At 41.5% G+C, this 18,608-nt stretch overlaps 1 protein-coding gene across 1 annotated transcript in view; it reads left to right on the top strand.

Moving 5' to 3' along the window:
• Nucleotides 1-18,608, top strand: part of LOC120990971 (ovochymase-2-like) — a 104,705-nt gene that overhangs the window by 63,894 nt on the left and 22,203 nt on the right. The window contains exons 12-19 of the mRNA XM_040419863.1: nt 2,367-2,476; nt 3,512-3,612; nt 7,981-8,258; nt 8,380-8,543; nt 9,655-9,841; nt 11,541-11,759; nt 12,526-12,666; nt 15,269-15,505. Of these exons, the coding sequence (XP_040275797.1) occupies nt 2,367-2,476; nt 3,512-3,612; nt 7,981-8,258; nt 8,380-8,543; nt 9,655-9,841; nt 11,541-11,759; nt 12,526-12,666; nt 15,269-15,505 (1,437 nt within the window). The remainder of the gene's footprint in view (nt 1-2,366; nt 2,477-3,511; nt 3,613-7,980; nt 8,259-8,379; nt 8,544-9,654; nt 9,842-11,540; nt 11,760-12,525; nt 12,667-15,268; nt 15,506-18,608) is intronic.

The following is an 18,608-nucleotide window of genomic DNA, read 5'->3' as shown; positions in this document are numbered from 1 at the left end:
CGTTCAACTCACGCATCGCATCCGCGCGGAATACTCGCCCGTGTGAAAGGGGCCTAAGAGTCTGTGAAGACCACAGACAGAACAAGGAAACCATCCATGGTCAGTCTGTATTTAGTGGACCATTGCAAGGAGACCCTTAGGCCTCTTTCACACGGGCGAGTTTTCCACGCAGGTGCAATGCGTGACGTGAACGCATTGCACCCGCACTGAATCCGGACCCATTAATTTCTATGGGGCTGTGCACATGAGCGGTGATTTTCACGCATCACTTGTGCGTTTCGTGAAAATCGCAGCATGGGGCTGCGTGAAAATCGCAAGCATCCGCAAGCAAGTGCGGATGCGGTGTGATTTTCACGCACGGTTGCTAGGAGACAATCGGTATGGGGACCTGATCATTATTATTTTCCCTTATAAGGGAAAATAATAGTATTCTTAATACAGAATGCATAGTACAATAGGGCTGGAGGGGTTAAAAAAAAATAAAAAAATAATATAACTCACCTTAATCCACTTGATCGCGCAGCCCGGCTTCTCTTCTGTCTTCTTCTTTGCTGTGCGCAGGAAAAGTACCTTTGATGACGTCACTGAACTCATCACATGGTCTGTCACATGATCCATCACCATGGTAAAAGATCATGTGATGGACCATGTGATGAGCGCAGTGACGTCATCAAAGGTCCTATTCCTCAAAGAAGAAGACAGAAGAGAAGCCGAGCTGCACGATCAAGTGGATTAAGGTGAGGAATTTTTTTAACCCCTCCAGCCCTATTGTACTATGCATTCTGTATTAAGAATGCTATTATTTTCCCTTATAACCATGTTATAAGGGAAAATAATAAAATCTACACAACACCTAACCCAAACCCGAACTTCTGTGAAGAAGTCCAGGTTCGGGTCTGGGTAACACAATCAGTTTTTTCTCACGCGTGCGCAAAATGCATTGCACTCGTGCGGAAAAAACTGAACAGTGGAACGCAATCACAGACAAAACTGACTGAAATTGCGTGCCTACTCGCGCGGGTTTGCCGCAATCACCCGCAACGCATCCGGACAAAACCATGACGCCCATGTGCAAGGGGCCTTAGGGTGTCCTTCACACGTGGCAGATTATGTTACAGAAAGTTCTACAACTGAAAATCAGTTTTAGGCCTCCTGCACACGAACGTGTGCGCCCCGTGGGGCAGCCGCAGTGGATCACGGACCCATTCACTTTAATGGGGGTTCGGGTCTGGGTACCAAACATGCCGATTTTTCTCACGCACGTGCAAAATGCATTACAATGTTTTGCACCCGCGCGGAAAAACCGCAAACATGGAACGCAATCGCAGTGAAAACTGACTTTGTTTTTTTGTCAAAATCGCACCATTTTCCCTGAACGTATCCGGCCCCAATTCGCAACGCCCGTGTGAAAGGGGCCTTAGGCTACATTCACACGAACGTGGTGTTTTGCGGATCCGCAAAACACTGACACCGGCCCATGTGCATTCCGCAATTTGTGGCCCGCACATGACACGGCGGTCATAGAAAATGCCTATTTTTGTTCGCAATTGCGGACAAGAATAGGACATGTTCTATTTTTTTGTGGGGCGGCGGTGTGCTGTCTGCATCTTTTGCGGCCCCATAGAAATGAATGGGTCCGCACCCGTTCCACAACGGATGCGGACTCATTCATATGGTCGTGTGAATGTAGCCTTATTCACAGACATTGTTACGGATGAAACACTGACTTTTTTCACGGATATCATCAGGGGCACGGACATGTGAATAAATCTTTAGATATCTCAGTTTTTTATGCAGTTTTTTTTTAGCCAAAGTCAGAAGTGGGTCCAGTAGAAAGAAAAGTCTTTCTTTCAAAATCCCTGTTTCTTACTAGCCCACGTCTGGCTTTGGCTCAAAAAACTGCATAAAAACTGCCACAAAAATCCACCATGTGTGATTTCACCCTGAGGGCTCATGCACACAAATGTATTTTCTTTCCATGCCTGTTCCGTTTTTTTTGTGGACCGTATGCAGAACTATTCTTTTCAATGGGTCCGCAAAAAAAAAAATGAAGTTACTCCATGTGCATTCCGTTTCCGTATATCCGTTCCGCAAAACAATAGAACATGTCCAATTGTTGTTCGCAAGGACTGTTCTATTAGGGGCCAGCTGTTCCGTTCCGCAAAAAAACTGAATGCACAGTTACATCATCCGTATCTTTTGCGGATCCGTGTTTTGCGGAATGCCCTTATGCTGTGTTTACATGTAGCAGGAGCATAACATTATTGCAACATGTGAACATAGCCTAATAGTAAGGAAAATGGAATTAGTGACGTTTGTTAAATTTTCAAAACTTTGTCTTAATTTTATAATTTTATTGTTTTCAGAATGGCCAAATAAGTGCGGACAGCCTACATTTCCTCCCCAAATTAATTCTAGAATTGTCAATGGAGAACCCGCTGTACCTCACACCTGGCCTTGGCAAGTGTCCATGCAGGTAAAAATTTCCAGTATACTTGCCCCTTTTAATGCCTCATGCAGACGTCCATGTCCATTTTGGATCAGTGGTAATATGGACCGTGTTCAATCCGTGTTTTCGCCCGTGACAGATCCATGTTGGGTCCGTGGGTCTGTTTTTTGCTGAACCTTGTCAACTGACACTTCTCTTAGGCTTTTCACATTTGCAGCAAACAACCTGCCAGAACCGTGAATACCGGGTGCAACCGTGCGCTGCCAAGATGCCGTCCGGCCCCTTTCACTGCAATGGGGACTAGCGGAGATCCGGCCGCTAACTGGAAAATATGCAGAGGAACAGCTGGACAACTGCTGCATGCAGAAGTTTTCTCCAGGCCGCTTCTCTGCATATTTGTTGGGTAGCGGCTGGATATCCGCCAGTCCCTATTAACATGAATGGGGCAGGACGGTATCTTGCCAGCACACGGTTGTGCCCAGTATTCACGGATCTGGCAGGGTGTTCCCGGCCGGAACAGCCTGCTGGATTTATTTACTGCAAATGCGAAACAGGCCTTAAATTGATGACACCAATGTCACATCTTTAATCTGGTTTCTGGTCTGTTCTATGGATGGGGGTGTCACTTTTGCAGCTTTGGACAGGGAAGGTGCTGTGGACGGAATGAGAACTACTTGTCTCCCTGGCACATGTGCAGATGACAGAATGCAGTACACCCACATGTAACATACCTGTAGCATAAAAAAATCTGTGTGGAAATAGGGGCATAGTCCAGATCTTCAAATCTGATGCATGCCCATGTTGCACAAATGTCGCAGACTTTAACTGTGGCTTTCACCAATGCAAAGTTCAAAATCTATAGCAAAATCTACGCCTGGATGTGACCTTATTTCTGTAACCATCAATAGAATCTTATTAATAGGACTTGATGGCCACTAATGGAACACTAAATGCAGTAAATGATTCAAAAGGCAGAGGAGGAAGAACATGCCTGCCTTCTTCTTGCATGTACAGAGCTCCTGTTTATGATTTATGCATTCCCCTATACCACTGTATTTTTAGGTGTGGCCAAGTTCTCGCAATGAAACCATTTTCTTTCATACCTGTGGAGGCACTCTTATCCACAAGCAATGGGTCTTGACTGCAGCCCACTGCTTCATTAAGTAAGTATACCATTCAATTCACACAAATGTGAATTCTTTAAGATTAATAATTCTAGCATTTCCTAGAAAAGTTTACCAATTTAGGAAATTAATTCATACATACTTTACAATATAGCCATTTTTTTTATTTTATTAAATATTGTCTATACCTATATTCTTAGACTTTTTTTATTCTTCAACAATAACCAAAAAGTAGGAATGCTGGATTTGGCATATGTTGGACACCAGCAACATATTCACTATAATGGGGCCCACTGGGTTTCCATTTCTGCAATCCAGTCGAACAAAATCCCACTGCATGCAGTTATGTTTTGTCCTGTATTTTTGCCAAAATATGTGACAGTAGCCACTAATGGAACAGCTGCCAGATATGTGAGCGAGCCTGCAGATTATATCACCTCATCCCATAAAAAACAAGCCCCCGCATAAAACAATCGCCCAAAAAATAAAAATAAAATAGGGCTCTCAGAAAATGGCAACACAAAAACAAGATTTTTTCTTTTCAAAAATGCTTTTACTGTGTAAAACATAACAAAACTAAAAAATAGATATATTTGGTATTTCTGCATACGTAACAACCTGCTCTATAAAAATATCACATGATCTACCCCATCAGGTAAAAAGAAATAAAAACAGTGCCAGAACAGTCACTTTTTGTAACCTCACCTTACAAAATGTGTAATATCGAGCAATCAGAAAGTGATATGTACCCCAAAATGGTTCCAATAAAAACATCACTTTATCCCGCAAAAAAACGAGCACCCACATAAGACAATCACCCAAAGAAAAAAAATTATGACTTTCAGAAAATAGTGATTCAAAAACATGATGTTTCCTTACAAAAATGCTTTGTGTAAAAGTGGTAAAACGTAAAAAAAAATATATATAAAAACTTAGTATCACTGTAATTGTACTGACCAGCAGAATAAAGATAACATGTCATTTTTCCTGCACAGTGTACGCCGCAACAACAAAACTCAAAAAGTAATGGCAGAATTGCTGTATTTCTTTATCCTGCTTCCTAAAAAGCAAAATAAAAAGTGATCAAAAAGTTGTACAGTCGTGGCCAAAAGTTTTGAGAATGACACAAATATTAGTTTTCACAAAGTTTGCTGCTAAACTGCTTTTAGATCATTGTTTCAGTTGTTTCTGTGATGTAGTGAAATATAATTACACGCACTTCATACGTTTCAAAGGCTTTTATCGACAATTACATGACATTTATGCAAAGAGTCAGTATTTGCAGTGTTGGCCCTTCTTTTTCAGGACCTCTGCAATTCGACTGGGCATGCTCTCAATCAACTTATGGGCCAATTCCTGACTGATAGCAACCCATTCTTTCATAATCACTTCTTGGAGTTTGTCAGAATTAGTGGGTTTTTGTCCACCCGCCTCTTGAGGATTGACCACAAGTTCTCAATGGGATTAAGATCTGGGGAGTTTCCAGGCCATGGACCCAAAATGTCAACGTTTTGGTCCCCGAGCCACTTAGTTATCACTTTTGCCTTATGGCACGGTGCTCCATCGTACTGGAAAATGCATTGTTCTTCACCAAACTGTTGTTGGATTGTTGGAAGAAGATGCTGTTGGAGGGTGTTATGGTACCATTCTTTATTCATGGCTGTGTTTTTGGGCAAAATTGTGAGTGAGACCACTCCCTTGGATGAGAAGCAACCCCACACATGAATGGTCTCAGGATGCTTTACTGTTGGCATGACACAGGACTGATGGTAGCTCTCACCTTTTCTTCTCCGGACAAGCCTTTTTCCAGATGCCCCAAACAATCGGAAAGAGGCTTCATCGGAGAATATGACTTTGCCCCAGTCCTCAGCAGTCCATTCACCAAACTTTCTGCAGAAGATCAATCTGTCCCTGATGGTTTTTTTTGGAGAGAAGTGGCTTCTTTGCTGCCCTTCTTGACACCCGGCCATCTTCCAAAAGTCTTCGCCTTACTGTGCGTGCAGATGCGCTCACACCTGCCTGCTGCCATTCCTGAGCAAGCTCTGCACTGGTGGCACTCCGATCCCGCAGCTGAATCCTCTTTAGGAGACGATCCTGGCGCTTGCTGGACTTTCTTGGATGCCCTGAAGCCTTCTTAACAAGAATTGAACCTCTTTCCTTGAAGTTCTTGATGATCCTATAAATTGTTGATTGAGGTGCAATCTTAGTAGCCACAATATCCTTGCCTGTGAAGCCATTTTTATGCAACGCAATGATGGCTGCACGCGTTTCTTTGCAGGTAACCATGGTTAACAATGGAAGAACAATGATTTCAAGCATCACCCTCCTTTTAACATCTCAAGTCTGCCATTTTAACTCAATCAGCCTGACATAATGATCTCCAGCCTTGTGCTCGTCAACATTCTCACCTGAGTTAACAAGACGATTACTGAAATGATCTCAGCAGGTCCTTTAATGACAGCAATGAAATGCTGTGAAAAGGTTTTTTGGGGATTAAGTTAATTTTCATGGCAAAGAAGGACTATGCAATTCATCTGATCACTCTTCATAACATTCTGGAGTATATGCAAATTGCTATTATAAAAACTTAAGCAGCAACTTTTCCAATTTCCAATATTTATGTAATTCTCAAAACTTTTGGCCACGACTGTATATGCCCCAAAATAGAACTAATGACAATGGCAACTCATCGCACAAAAAATAAGTTCTTATACAGAAAAAAATGTATGGTTGCCAGAAAATAGCTTTACTGGTACCTCAGAGGCTGTTGAATACCAACATGGCGCCTGTAAACCAATCCATCAAAATCTGCGCTGCAGAAGCCTTAAGTCTTCCATTCTGAGTCCTGCAATGTACCCCTATAGCAGTTTACGACCACATATAGGGTATTGCCGTATTCAGGAGAAAATGGGTATCAAATTGTGGGATGCTTTTTCTCCTGTTATCCCTTGTGAAAATGAAAAATTTGGGGCTAAATCAACATTTTATTGGAAGAAATAAATTTTTCATTTTCACAGCATTTTCTAGCGTGTTTCTAAATTCTGCAAAATGCGTTTGGTTTCTAAAATCTGCAAAAAAATATGAAATGTTCCTTTAATTCTTGTGGAGCACCTCCAGGGTTAACAAACTTTGCATCATCCATTTGGAATAATTTGAGGGATGTAGTTTCTAAAAGGGGGTCATTTATGGGTGGAAGACCCTCAAAATCACTTTGTAACTGAACTGGTGCTTAAAATTTTTGGGAAATTTTCTTGAACATTTGAAAAATTACTTCTAAAATTCTAAGCCTTCTAACATCCTAAAAAAATAAACTGACATTTACAAAATGATGCCAACATAAAGTAGACATATGGGAAATGTTGCTTGATAATTATTTTATGAGGTATTACTATCTGGCTTAAAAGTAGAGAAATTCATATTTAGAAAGTTGTGAATTTTTCTAAACTTTTTGTAAATTATTAATTTTATTAGAAATATAGGGAAAGAAATATTGACCACCAAAGTGGCCCCCAACACTGGTAACACCACACTATGACCACTACCAATACCACTAAATAGTGATTGAATTACCATAGTGTTACTGAATAAAATAAATATTACACCAATATTACAACCACACAGTGACCATATAGTGGTAAATATTAGTTTTACACAGGCGCTCTGTAGAACAAATAAATGATTACAGTGCAGTTATATCCAGATTTCCACTTGATGAGTGTGTTCCATATGACCGGGACCACCTTGACAACTTTTTCCAGCCATGACTTTTGTCTGCAGAGTTTACACCAGAGACATATTGCGTCCCTCACTTTCCCAGCATCCACCCTAACTTTCTCCAACTTGACATTTACGTCATTGTGCCATCTCGGCTAGAGTTCTGAATTCCCATGCATGGTCTGAAAACCTGTAGGCCACAGGCCTAACGTGCCCTGTAGCCTACAAGAGGGGCAGTAGTAAAGTAGAGAGCGCTATACAACAGGCTTCAACTGTATTAGTGCCCTGAGAAGTGGTGCTTATTCAATTCAATCCACCTTGAGTGGGTCTCACAATGTAAGTGGGCCCAGGGATGTCTCCTCCCCACCAGAATTCCCACTAGCTACACCTATGGTTTAATGATAATTTGGGAGTCCATATCAGAAATTGTGGTCTGGAAGCAAATCAAATTAGTTACTTAAAATTGGATATATGTTACCACAATCATACTCCAAACATTAGATATTTAGAATGTCTTACAAAATAATTAATTAGACAAGGACTTTTCTTAGATGGTAGCTTCATGTGTTCCTACTGTAAAATACTTGGTATAATTAAAGTATAAGTTTACTTGTGCAGCCATTTTACATGTTATCACATTTGAGATCCTTCATTCTATTAAGACTATTTAATCTATTAATTATATATTTTAAGTTATGCAGATGAATTGCATCGCTGGCAAATGTGTGTTGGGAAACACAACTTAACGCTGGTTGAACCCACAGAAAAGTGCTTTAAAATTCTTGGTATCTACCGTCATGAAGGGTTTGTCTACCCAGAAATACCAGCATTAGAGTTTGACATTGCTTTGGTAAAGCTTGACGGAGAAGTGGTAGCCAATGACTACATTGATTTTGCTTGTCTGCCACCGCACAATCAGGTCCTGAATGCAACTTATCGCTGTCATGCAACTGGATGGGGTGATGAGACAGGTAAAGTTGCCACAGTACAAAAAATTGAGATTAAGTGTTCTGGGGTAGATCAAAAAAAATCAAACACACGATAAACATATACAGTATATGTAAAAATTATTTTATATATCAATTCCTGCAGGAAATTCACTGGCACCAAAGGCTGCTGAAGGATTAAATCAGGTGGCACTACCTGTAATTGCATATGAAGTCTGTAAAACACCCCAATATTGGTGGTTCCAAATAAAGGACTCAATGATCTGCGCTGGCTATGTTCTTCCAGATGAGTTAAAGTCTGTATGTCAGGTTAGTATTTTTATAACGTTATCTGTAAGGTTGGGTTTACATACCTCTTAGGCCCCCGTTCAGACCACTGCAAGTACTGGGAGGGTTGATCAGAGCTAGCTGCTCATGGATGTTTTGTTAGAATAGAAACAATTTTAAGGAGAGCAAATATAGGTGCTGCCATTGGCATGAACAATATTTTCAACAGTAGGAATGATTTTCCACTAAGACTTCCATTTTTGCAGTGCATTCTCTTTGACAGTAGCCATATAATGACAAATTAATTTTATTATGCTGGGCGGACTGAGGGAAATTTTTCCTCTCCATGGCCGACTTTACATCTAATTATAGAAAAAAAAGTTAAGTATGTACAAAGTTACCTACAAAAGAAGTGTTTTGCTCTACCTTGGCCTCAGCACCATTGGAAAATAGTTAATGAGCTTGCCAGCCCCATCCACTTTTTTGTCCCAAATATTTCTGCCATAAAATCTGCATAAATACACCACTCATGAATTCATTACGGGTTGCACCCCTGCCCAACCCTCTAAAGAGGTATTTCCACCTCAGAATCATCTAACATTCTGCTGCCTGTCCTGACCTCTGCCTTCTGCCCGTCCAGAACTCCGTGCAGTGTTTTTAATCCAGCGGATTCTTGACATATTTGCCGGGTTGCAGGCGGATCTCTGCTGGTCCCCATTATAGGTAATGGGGCAGACAGGCATTCAGGCAGCTTCCAGCAATGCCAGATCCAGAGAGCTCAAGCAGGATGTTCTCTGCCTAAACATCCTGCCAGAGCTCTCAAATGCTAGTGTGAAACTAGCCTTATACATAAATCCCATCTTTTTTCTCAAAGGATAAGAGTGGTTAGTGATATCATTTTATTCAATAATGGACTGAGTTTAAAATTCCCAGCATAGTAAAGACTGGGTCTCCTGGTGAAGTTAATAGGGAAAATACATTGTTTAATAAGTAGTTGTTTTTTTTCTTTGTTTTTCTTTTATTATGTGGTGATGCTTCCCACCTACAGGCCTGGTGTAAGGGCCGATGTTTGATACTGGGGAAACATGTAATAACACTAGACTTACTGTTTTGTCTTGCAATAAAATATTTTTTTTTTACATATTTGCTCCAGGGAGATTCAGGAGGACCACTGGTTTGCCCCTCTACCAATCATGGCTCAGTCTGGGAAGTTCATGGAATCACCAGTTTTGGACCCATTGGCTGTATTATGGATAAAAAACCAAGTGTCTTCACTCGTGCATCTGCTCATCTTGACTGGATAGATACAATCCTCAAAAAGGATATATACGATACTTACTGTAGGTGCTCTTTTATATCAGTTTTTCATATGATTTGAGCTTAGAAGTCATAAATATATGACTTCTAAGCTCAAGGTTTCCCTCATTTTAACAAGAATAATAGTGCTGCATACTACGCTATTCTTTTAATATGATGGATTCCCTTGAATAAGGCTCTGAACAAAAAAGTGTACATGCTCCATGAAACACCTAACCGCACAACCAAAAAACTGTGTTTTTCTTTGTGTTTTTCTCTGTGTGGTCTTTGCTAAAGAGCTTCTTCAGAGGTCTTATGAAGCTTATTTGATCACAGCTGTTTTGGGAGCACAATAACAGGCAGGTCAATGTCATGTTAATCGGTCACGTGGCCTAGGCGCAGCTCTTGAGCTGCGATACCAGGCAGAGCACCTATGGACGATGATGATGGCATGTCCAATGGACGATGACGTGCTTTGTAAGCTGTGAGGAGGCCATTAGAGCTGATCGGCGGAGGTTGTGGGTGTCATACCCCTGCCGATCTGCTACTTGATCGGCAGGGATCCTGGGTGTCATGCCCCTGCCGATCTGATACTGACGACATATCCTCTGGATAGGTCAATATCTGAATCTTGGAAAACCCCTATGAGTTGTAAATTATTAAGATGAGTTACAGAGCTGCCGTAGATTTCATTGAGGCCCACAGACTGCTGGAGAAGCCATGTCATTTATGATAAGGATGCACAAAAGTTATCATACTGCATGTGCCACTGTAATAAATCTGACGCAGTTTCTGCCGTCATCTAATCATAATACAGTACTAATCAATTTCTCACATTGTCTTACTGAAACTTCCATTCATCTTCATTTTTTTTACCTTTTCAATTTCTGATTATTTTTTCTGGGGAACGGTTTGGTGCCATGCTATTTAAAGGTTGAAATCCCATTAGGGAGTTATTACCACAAAATGATAACTATGAAGCATTGCTGTATGAATCACACGGGAGCAGGCTGCTTCCCCAGTACGTACATATGACATAAATAGCACTAGCCTGACAGATTAAATTAGAAGAGGCAAGTCAGTGTTCTCTGCTTCAATGTCTCTTCGTGTCAAAGGAAGGATTTCACATCTGTAGCTGGATGTTTTTGTCCCTATGTTTATGAAGCTTGTTTGTCGGTTGAGCAGTTATTATTTTTGTTGCCGTTTTTTTACATAGATTAAAACGTAAGATACGAGATAGTAAATCTTTACCTGTGGGGGTTCCATTGCTGAACTAGCTCCAAGGAATTCCTGCTTTCAGTGACAGCTACAGAAGAACACAATTTCAGATCATAAAAAGTTAAAATACAATATTTACAGTGCCTTACAAAATTATTAAACGGGTTCTCCAGGATTTATATATTGATGACCTATCCTCAGAAGCTCCGGTGAGCGCCACGACCTCCTCACAGCTTACCAAGCACAGCACCATCCATTTGATAGCGGCTGTGGATGGTATTGCAACTCAGCCACATTCACCTGAGATGTACCTAAGCCATGTGACTGATGAATGTGAGGACACATGGCCTAGCAAGAGGCCTAAATTCTCACGGAGCGCCGTGGTCTCTTGGTATGGCTGAAAGGCTGGGATTCCAGGAGTCGGACCCCCGCTGATCGATCCTGAGGATATTTAAATTCTGGAAAACCTCTTATCACTTATTCTGCACATTTGTAAAGTAAATTTTATTTTGTCTTAATCTCCAGCATCTGGCTGTGGCAGTGCCAAGTATCTCAGTGACAGAAATGGGCACTTCACCTCTATACGATATCCGGCCCCATACAGCAATGATGCCGCCTGTATTTGGAATATTGTTGCCCCCGCTGATAAAGTCATTCATTTGTTGTTTACGGACTTTGTGCTTGAGGAAAGTAATGCCTGCAACAATGACAGGCTTGTGATATCAGATGAACTTGGCAGTGTTGGTGAGTATTCTGGCAAACGCTCATACTGATCTTTTACAAATGTGTTCAAAGTGTTAAATTACTGCGTTTGTGTGTACATTGCCATACAGTACATCTACATTTTGGTTCCGTCTTCAGGACCACTATTCATTTGCATCAGAGTCTTCTCTAATGCTATGGTGCCTGCAAGCTTTTAAGTTAAAGAGTTTATCTCATGATTGATTAATTTAAAAAATCATACATAATCTAGTACATGACCATCTCTATCTAACAAAGCTAGAACCAGCCTGTACATGAATCCAGAGATCTCCCCATTCATTGCTGCAGTTGTTCTGCTAGAGTTATTTCAAGCTGGCAGCTTAAGGGGGCGTGGCCTTTCTCACGGGTGTGTCCTTTCTTCTGCAGCTGAAGAATGGAACTGAGCATGTGCTTCCATCTCAGTGAGCAGGACTGAGAAATTAGTAAAGGAGAAAACAGCAGGTGGCGCTATACAGATACATTTCACTGAATAACTCAGTAGCTATAATACATTTTTAATTTCATGCATTTACAAAAGTATTCAGATCAAGGTGCTGGTTTGAAAACTGTAGAATATTTTTTGTACAACAACCCCTTTAACAGCTCTGGTTCTAAGGCTATGAGAGTATATCTACTATAATGTAGTATAGATCCTGCACACAGTTAATACTTCATTTAATTAAATAAATAGATAATAAAAACATTTATCTCAACTTTATTGCCCAAATATGGTGTCATTTACTAATTATCTGTCATGGTTCCTTTTTAGGTACCCACTGTGGAAACTTTTTACCAGCTGATCTAGTTAGTTTTAGCAACCAGTTATCTGTGCAATTTATCTCCAACAGCAGGTTGGTGGATGTCGGATTTTATGCAGCCTGGGAATTTTTGGATCCAGCTTTAATACCGAGTGAGTTGAATTATGCTTCTGCCCTCATCAATTATAATGATTGCATAGATGAAGACAGAGGCCCAAATTTACTACTCCTATAGATGGTGTAAGCTTAGACTGGCTGTCTAGACCTGCACCAGATTTATCACAGTGAATCAGGCTGGATGATAAATCTGGTGCAGGGATAGACACTTTTTTTACTGACTCTATACCAGTTCTTGGTTGGCTTACTTTCAGACAGATTGATGTAAATTCATCCATAGGATGCATATGATTAGTGCACAGAACAAGGCAACAGTTATAGTTTGAGTCTGTATGTGCATTTGATGATGCTGTTATTACTATTATGTAATGTTCTGAAAGGGCCATGGTATCTACAGTGACCAATCAGATCTTTTATTTTTTAAATACACTCTAGAAAATCTGGAATCTGACTGTTCAGCTGAATGACACTTATTGTACAACCACACGGAGCGGTTGCAATGCGGCTGTGCTGCAGTCGAGTACCGTGCGGCTGTAGGTGCCACTGCGGAATCTAGACTAATGAAGACTACACTGTTTAGTCGGTCTGCATTGTTCATGGTTGCACAGTGTTAAAGGTGCCACACAGCCATTGGGTGGTTATGTCACCCCATGCTATGTCGTCGTACCTTTAGAGTGTCCTTCACAGTTTCATATTTTGGTCAGTATTTTGCTTTAGTATTTATAAGCCAAAACCAGGAATGGATCCTACGCAGAGGAAAACTGCAGTGGAAAGATTTGTATCTCTTCAGTGTTTTGGACACATTCCTAGTTTTGTCTTACAAATACTGATACAAAATATGGACATGACTACCACCCTGTGTTAGCATGCATAGGGCCTCCATAGATATGCCATTTTGGATTTTGCTCTAGTGTCATTTTTTTTACCTTGTATACCAATGCATTTTAGCCTAGCATTGTACCATTGAAAGCTGTGTATTAGGCTGAGAAATATAGCCATGTTAGGCTCTTAGCTGCCATTGTACCACATCGACACCCCGTGATTGTGTTCATGGGGAGCCAATGGTGACAGGGAGCCCTCTCCCTCTAATTGCCTAGATGCTGCAGTCAATATTAACTGCGGCCTCTAGGGAATTAAGAGTAATCTCCAATGCCGGCCATTAGAGTGGGAGCCCATCTTCAGTCAGTGCCGGGCTTCCACGGTGATCCAGAGCGTTGTACGAGCGCACCCTCTCAGGACTATTTAAGTTCCTTCTGCCCACACAGAAATTAGTGGTGCAGGCAGCAGGGACTGAATGGGCCTTACAGGGTGCACTCATAATGCTCTTCGAAGCATGAAAGTCTCATACTTAGAAATTAAAATTTGCCTATGATGCTTTTACAGATGTTATTGCGACCTCTGCTTTGGCCCATTTTTTTTAGCATAGACGAAAAGGTCTCCTAGTTCCACAGATGAGGTATAGGCGGAAACGCCAAACTGACAACCAGGAGGAAAAGGGAAAGCCACTAGGCCACAATGCTAGGGACAGGAAAAGGTCACCTCCTAGTAACCCTACTCCTGGCCCTGACTCCTAACCGTATGGGCACCCCTTGAAGGTAGAAATGCCCATACAATGGAAGCTGGGACCCTAGAGAGCCCTAAGAATTTTATTAAGGCTGAGGCAACCCGTTCCTTCCCTGATGAAGGAACAGGTGTCTCCCTGAGGCCTAGTAACAACAAGCAAGGAAGGGAAAACAAAACACAAACAAACGCGACACTTAACTACTTTAGTGATGGAAGAGCAGGAACACCAAAGACGACCTCACACCAGCTGAGACAAACCCAAATGAAGCTATCTACTGCACAGTCAGAAGGGTGGGGCAACACTAAATAGGGTAGAGTAAAGAATACTAAGCTACACAACTGAAAAAGGGGATGAGGTCACAAACACTGAATAAAGAGTAATCAAAGATTCCTCCACGCTCCGCCAGTCTCCTTGATCTCCTGACATCTGTCACAGAAGGGAACGTGACACCTAGATAGAATATACGTGGTCACCAGCCTTTCTCACCTACTATTCTCATAAAGACTTAAAATAGTTTTTGTCCTGTTCCCTGTCTGTACTGATTGGGCGTGCACTAGAAAAAAGGTTACAAAGGTCATGCAGCCATTAAAGTACCCATTACACATTACCAATGGTCACTAATATTGCCAATGTGGATCCTGAAACTTCTTCCATCACTTCTATGCATAGATAGGAAATTGAGAGTCTGCTGCCATCTAGTGAGAAAGAGAATTAACAACCTTAGTGGCTTTACATTATTTATACCAATTTATCATTTATGAGAATTCACTTAATCAGTTCATAGGGAACTAACAGAACAATAACTGCAGTCTCATCATAAGACAACCCCATCCTCCATTGTCCTGCTGTAACAATTGTCATGGTTTACTGCACACACTAAAGGTTTCAAGCCAAAGCTTAGGGCAATTGCTTGAATTATTGAAGTAGAGAGTCACAATTTATGCCTACATAGTGAATATCAAATGCTGATCAAAATGCACAAAATGTAATGGACTAATATTCATTTTTCTACTGTAAGAATCTACGATGGTTGCTAGTAATGAATTCCTCACAACACAATTGCATTTTTGCAGGCATTGCAACTTGCGGAGGTCATTTCAATACTGACAAAGGAGAGTTTATGTCACCCAACTGGCCAAATTCCACTTATCCAAGCAGTAAAGCGTGCATCTGGAAAATAACAGTTCAACCCAGCAATAATATCCACATTGTCTTTACGAACTTTAGCCTACAGCTTGCAAACTTCACAGGAGGTTGTCAGGATTTTGTGGAGGTTTTTGATGGAGACAAATCTGGGGCAAAAAGACTGGGTAAGTATATTATGGTATCCAAATACGTCAACAGGAAGTCACTCATTTTTAAGATCTATTATATTGTCCATATCTGTAATTGGCAAGAACATCTGCAAGACAAGCCCATTTACACTGGTCATTTCTCACACTTCACCCATTTATGTGCATTCATCAGGCAGAAGACCGATAATAAGACATGTTTCATTATGATGCTACATGATTGATCATGATACCGAAACATTTTTTTTTTACTCCCATTGATTTTTTAAACCACTAATCAGTCCTTTGTGGACATAGCAAGTAATGCAACTTTGTGATCAAGGGTGGACATTCACTTCAGTGGTTCATCATCAATGGAGGAAACAGCGCAACTGCTGTGGTGTATGTGGTGAGGAGGGGCCGGGCGCTGAACTTCTTCTGTTGCTGAGTTGAAAACACTGCAGCCACCTCTAGGGGGAGCTAAGTTCAAAGATGTTTACAGCTTCCATTACAGACCTATGCACTGAGCTCCCCCTAGTGGTAGCTACAGACAGGCAGCTTTACAGCTTTGTCATATGTGAAGTGAAGCAGGAAATGTATCTATGTATTTATGCCAGTTGTCTGGTATAAATACATTGAGAAATATGGTGTCCAGAACAAACGCCATATGTTTGAAGCACCAGTTCCACTTTTTCTTTGAAGTCGGATAAAGTAGGTGAGATATAGGGCGACAGATCATAAATTTGTCTGAAATCTTGGGCATTGTGGTTTGCGTTCCGTGTTATCGGGGAATGTTTGTTGCACGCATACTGGGAAATTGGTGGTGCAGGGGGGCCCATACAAAGTTTTGCTATGGAGCCCTAGTCAATCTGTGTACGCTCTAGCTTGATCACCATTTAATTTTTATATTATAGCTGTAAAGTTGTGTGTTGAATAATTTCCATATATAACTTTATAGCAGAGCTCCAAGTCCTCTGAATAGCCATAGAGTTAAATGATACAATTCTGCCACTGCTAAGGAGAAGCATACACACTGATTGGGGCAATGGGAGCAGAATAGAATCTACATCTATGCAGTGGATTTGAAGCTTTGCATCAGTAAAAGAATCATCCAACCTTTATAATATAAAGAAACCAATCAGCAAAAGGATGTTAAAAGGTAGAGATTCACCTTAGCGCTACTTTAACAGTCCATCCATTGCTTGAAGCATCTTTGGCACAAAGGTTGGATCAAAAAAACCCATCTTATACGTGTAGACCTGATTTTGCCATTTTAAACAGTATGTTGCAAGATTTGCTACTGCTCTGGAGGACACAACAAAGCCATTTAGTTGATTAAATGAAAATACAGTGTGTGGGGAAGTTCACGTAAAGGCAGTGGCGTAGCGTGGGTTGCCAGCACCCAGGGCAAGCCATGTATTGCGCCCCCCCAACCTGTGGACACGCCCCTTTATACAGATAATGTAGTAGATGTCAATTGCAGTCCTATGTAACACTACAGATAACACAGTGACAACTCTCTGAGTAGTGATGGACGAACATCTGCCGGGACGATTCGCGAACGCGATCAAATGTTCGCGAAACGCAAGTTCGCGGCGGGTCCCATTCATTTTAATGGCAGGCGAACCTGAAAACCCTTCAGCTCATATTTGCAGCCAAGAAATAATTACTAGAAGTGCACAAATAGTCCCACAACATGGACAGTGACATACCAGATGTATTATTCGAATTTGCGATCTCCATTAATTATTTTTTTTCAATGCGAAATATCGGCAATTAAATTTTCGGTACGCGCATGCGCAAAACAGTACCAAAATGCACTATAAAGAAAGTATATTGGTATATAACACCCCGCTTCAATCAGTTCTTTGGGGGGGGGTGACTGGTATATCCGCAAAACACGGACACCGGCAATGTGCATTCCGCAATTTGTGGACCGCACATCGCCGGCACTATAATAGAAAATGCCAAATCTTGTCTGCAATTGCGGACAAGAATAGGACATGTTCTATTTTTTTGCGGAAATGGAAGCACGGATGCGGAAGTGCGGATCCGCAAATGCGGATACGGACAGCACATTCCGGCCCTATTGAAAATGAATGGGTCTGCACCCGTTCCGCAAAATTGCGGGACATAGGCGGACCCATTTTGCAGACATGCGAATGGAAAAGATATCCCTCAAAATGAAAATAAATAAAATTATTAAAGATAAGCAAAAAGCATAGATGTGGTCGGCAATAACAAGCACTCGGCGGCACTAAATCAGGTGCTCGGCGGCACCAAATCAGAAATCAAATGTCCTACCACAATCCAGGGGGTTCCAGTGCACATCCATGAATCTCGGAGGGAAAGCAAAAAACATCTATCCCTGGGCTAGATGATGATGTGGTATTGAAGAACTGTCCCTGATATTGCTCTACAGGGCGGTGCTATTCTGGCCCTGATAGCCTAACCACAGAGCACCCGCCCTTATAAGAGCGACCCCGTCCGGAACCTTACCCTATATAAAAATGGCCCTAATAAGCCCCTAGCCCTCTGACTTCCAGGTGATCACTATATAGATCTATGTGTTTTTGACTCATTATAAAAGTATATTATAAGTATATCGCACCCCTCTGTGTATAACACATATCGATAGCACACCTATATTAGTGCTTAAAAGGACTTTTGTGGCCCTATTAGCTAGTGTTTGGTGTCCCTAAAAGTCTGTCCCTGATCCACACAGCAACCTCTCCCTACACTGGCAAAAGACTGAATGTAAAATGGCGGCCAGATCAGGTTTATTTATAAGGTAGGGGGTATATCCATGGGCTGAAACGTCTCAATTGGCTGTCCTGTACCACCTGATGGATGTGTCATGGGTCAAAGTTCTTCATAATGTAAAAGAATATGGCGGGTGCGAATTTCTCTATATGTTCGCATGTTTGGCGAATCGCGAACACGCAAAGTTCGCCACAAAATGACCGCCGGGCGAACTGCAAGGCCATCTCTATCTCTGAGTACAGATAATGTAGTAGATGGGTGTGAGGCCCCAGAATTCAGAACACTCACAGTGTGGGGCCAGGATACGTCAGGGTGGGCCATATTCTCAATCCATCCCCCAACCCTACCATGAAACAAATATCTGGATGGACATTATTAT

This window comes from Bufo bufo, chromosome 2, assembly GCF_905171765.1.
Source record: "Bufo bufo chromosome 2, aBufBuf1.1, whole genome shotgun sequence".
NCBI classification, from domain to species: Eukaryota; Metazoa; Chordata; class Amphibia; order Anura; family Bufonidae; genus Bufo; species Bufo bufo.
This window is presented reverse-complemented; position numbering and strand designations above follow the sequence as displayed.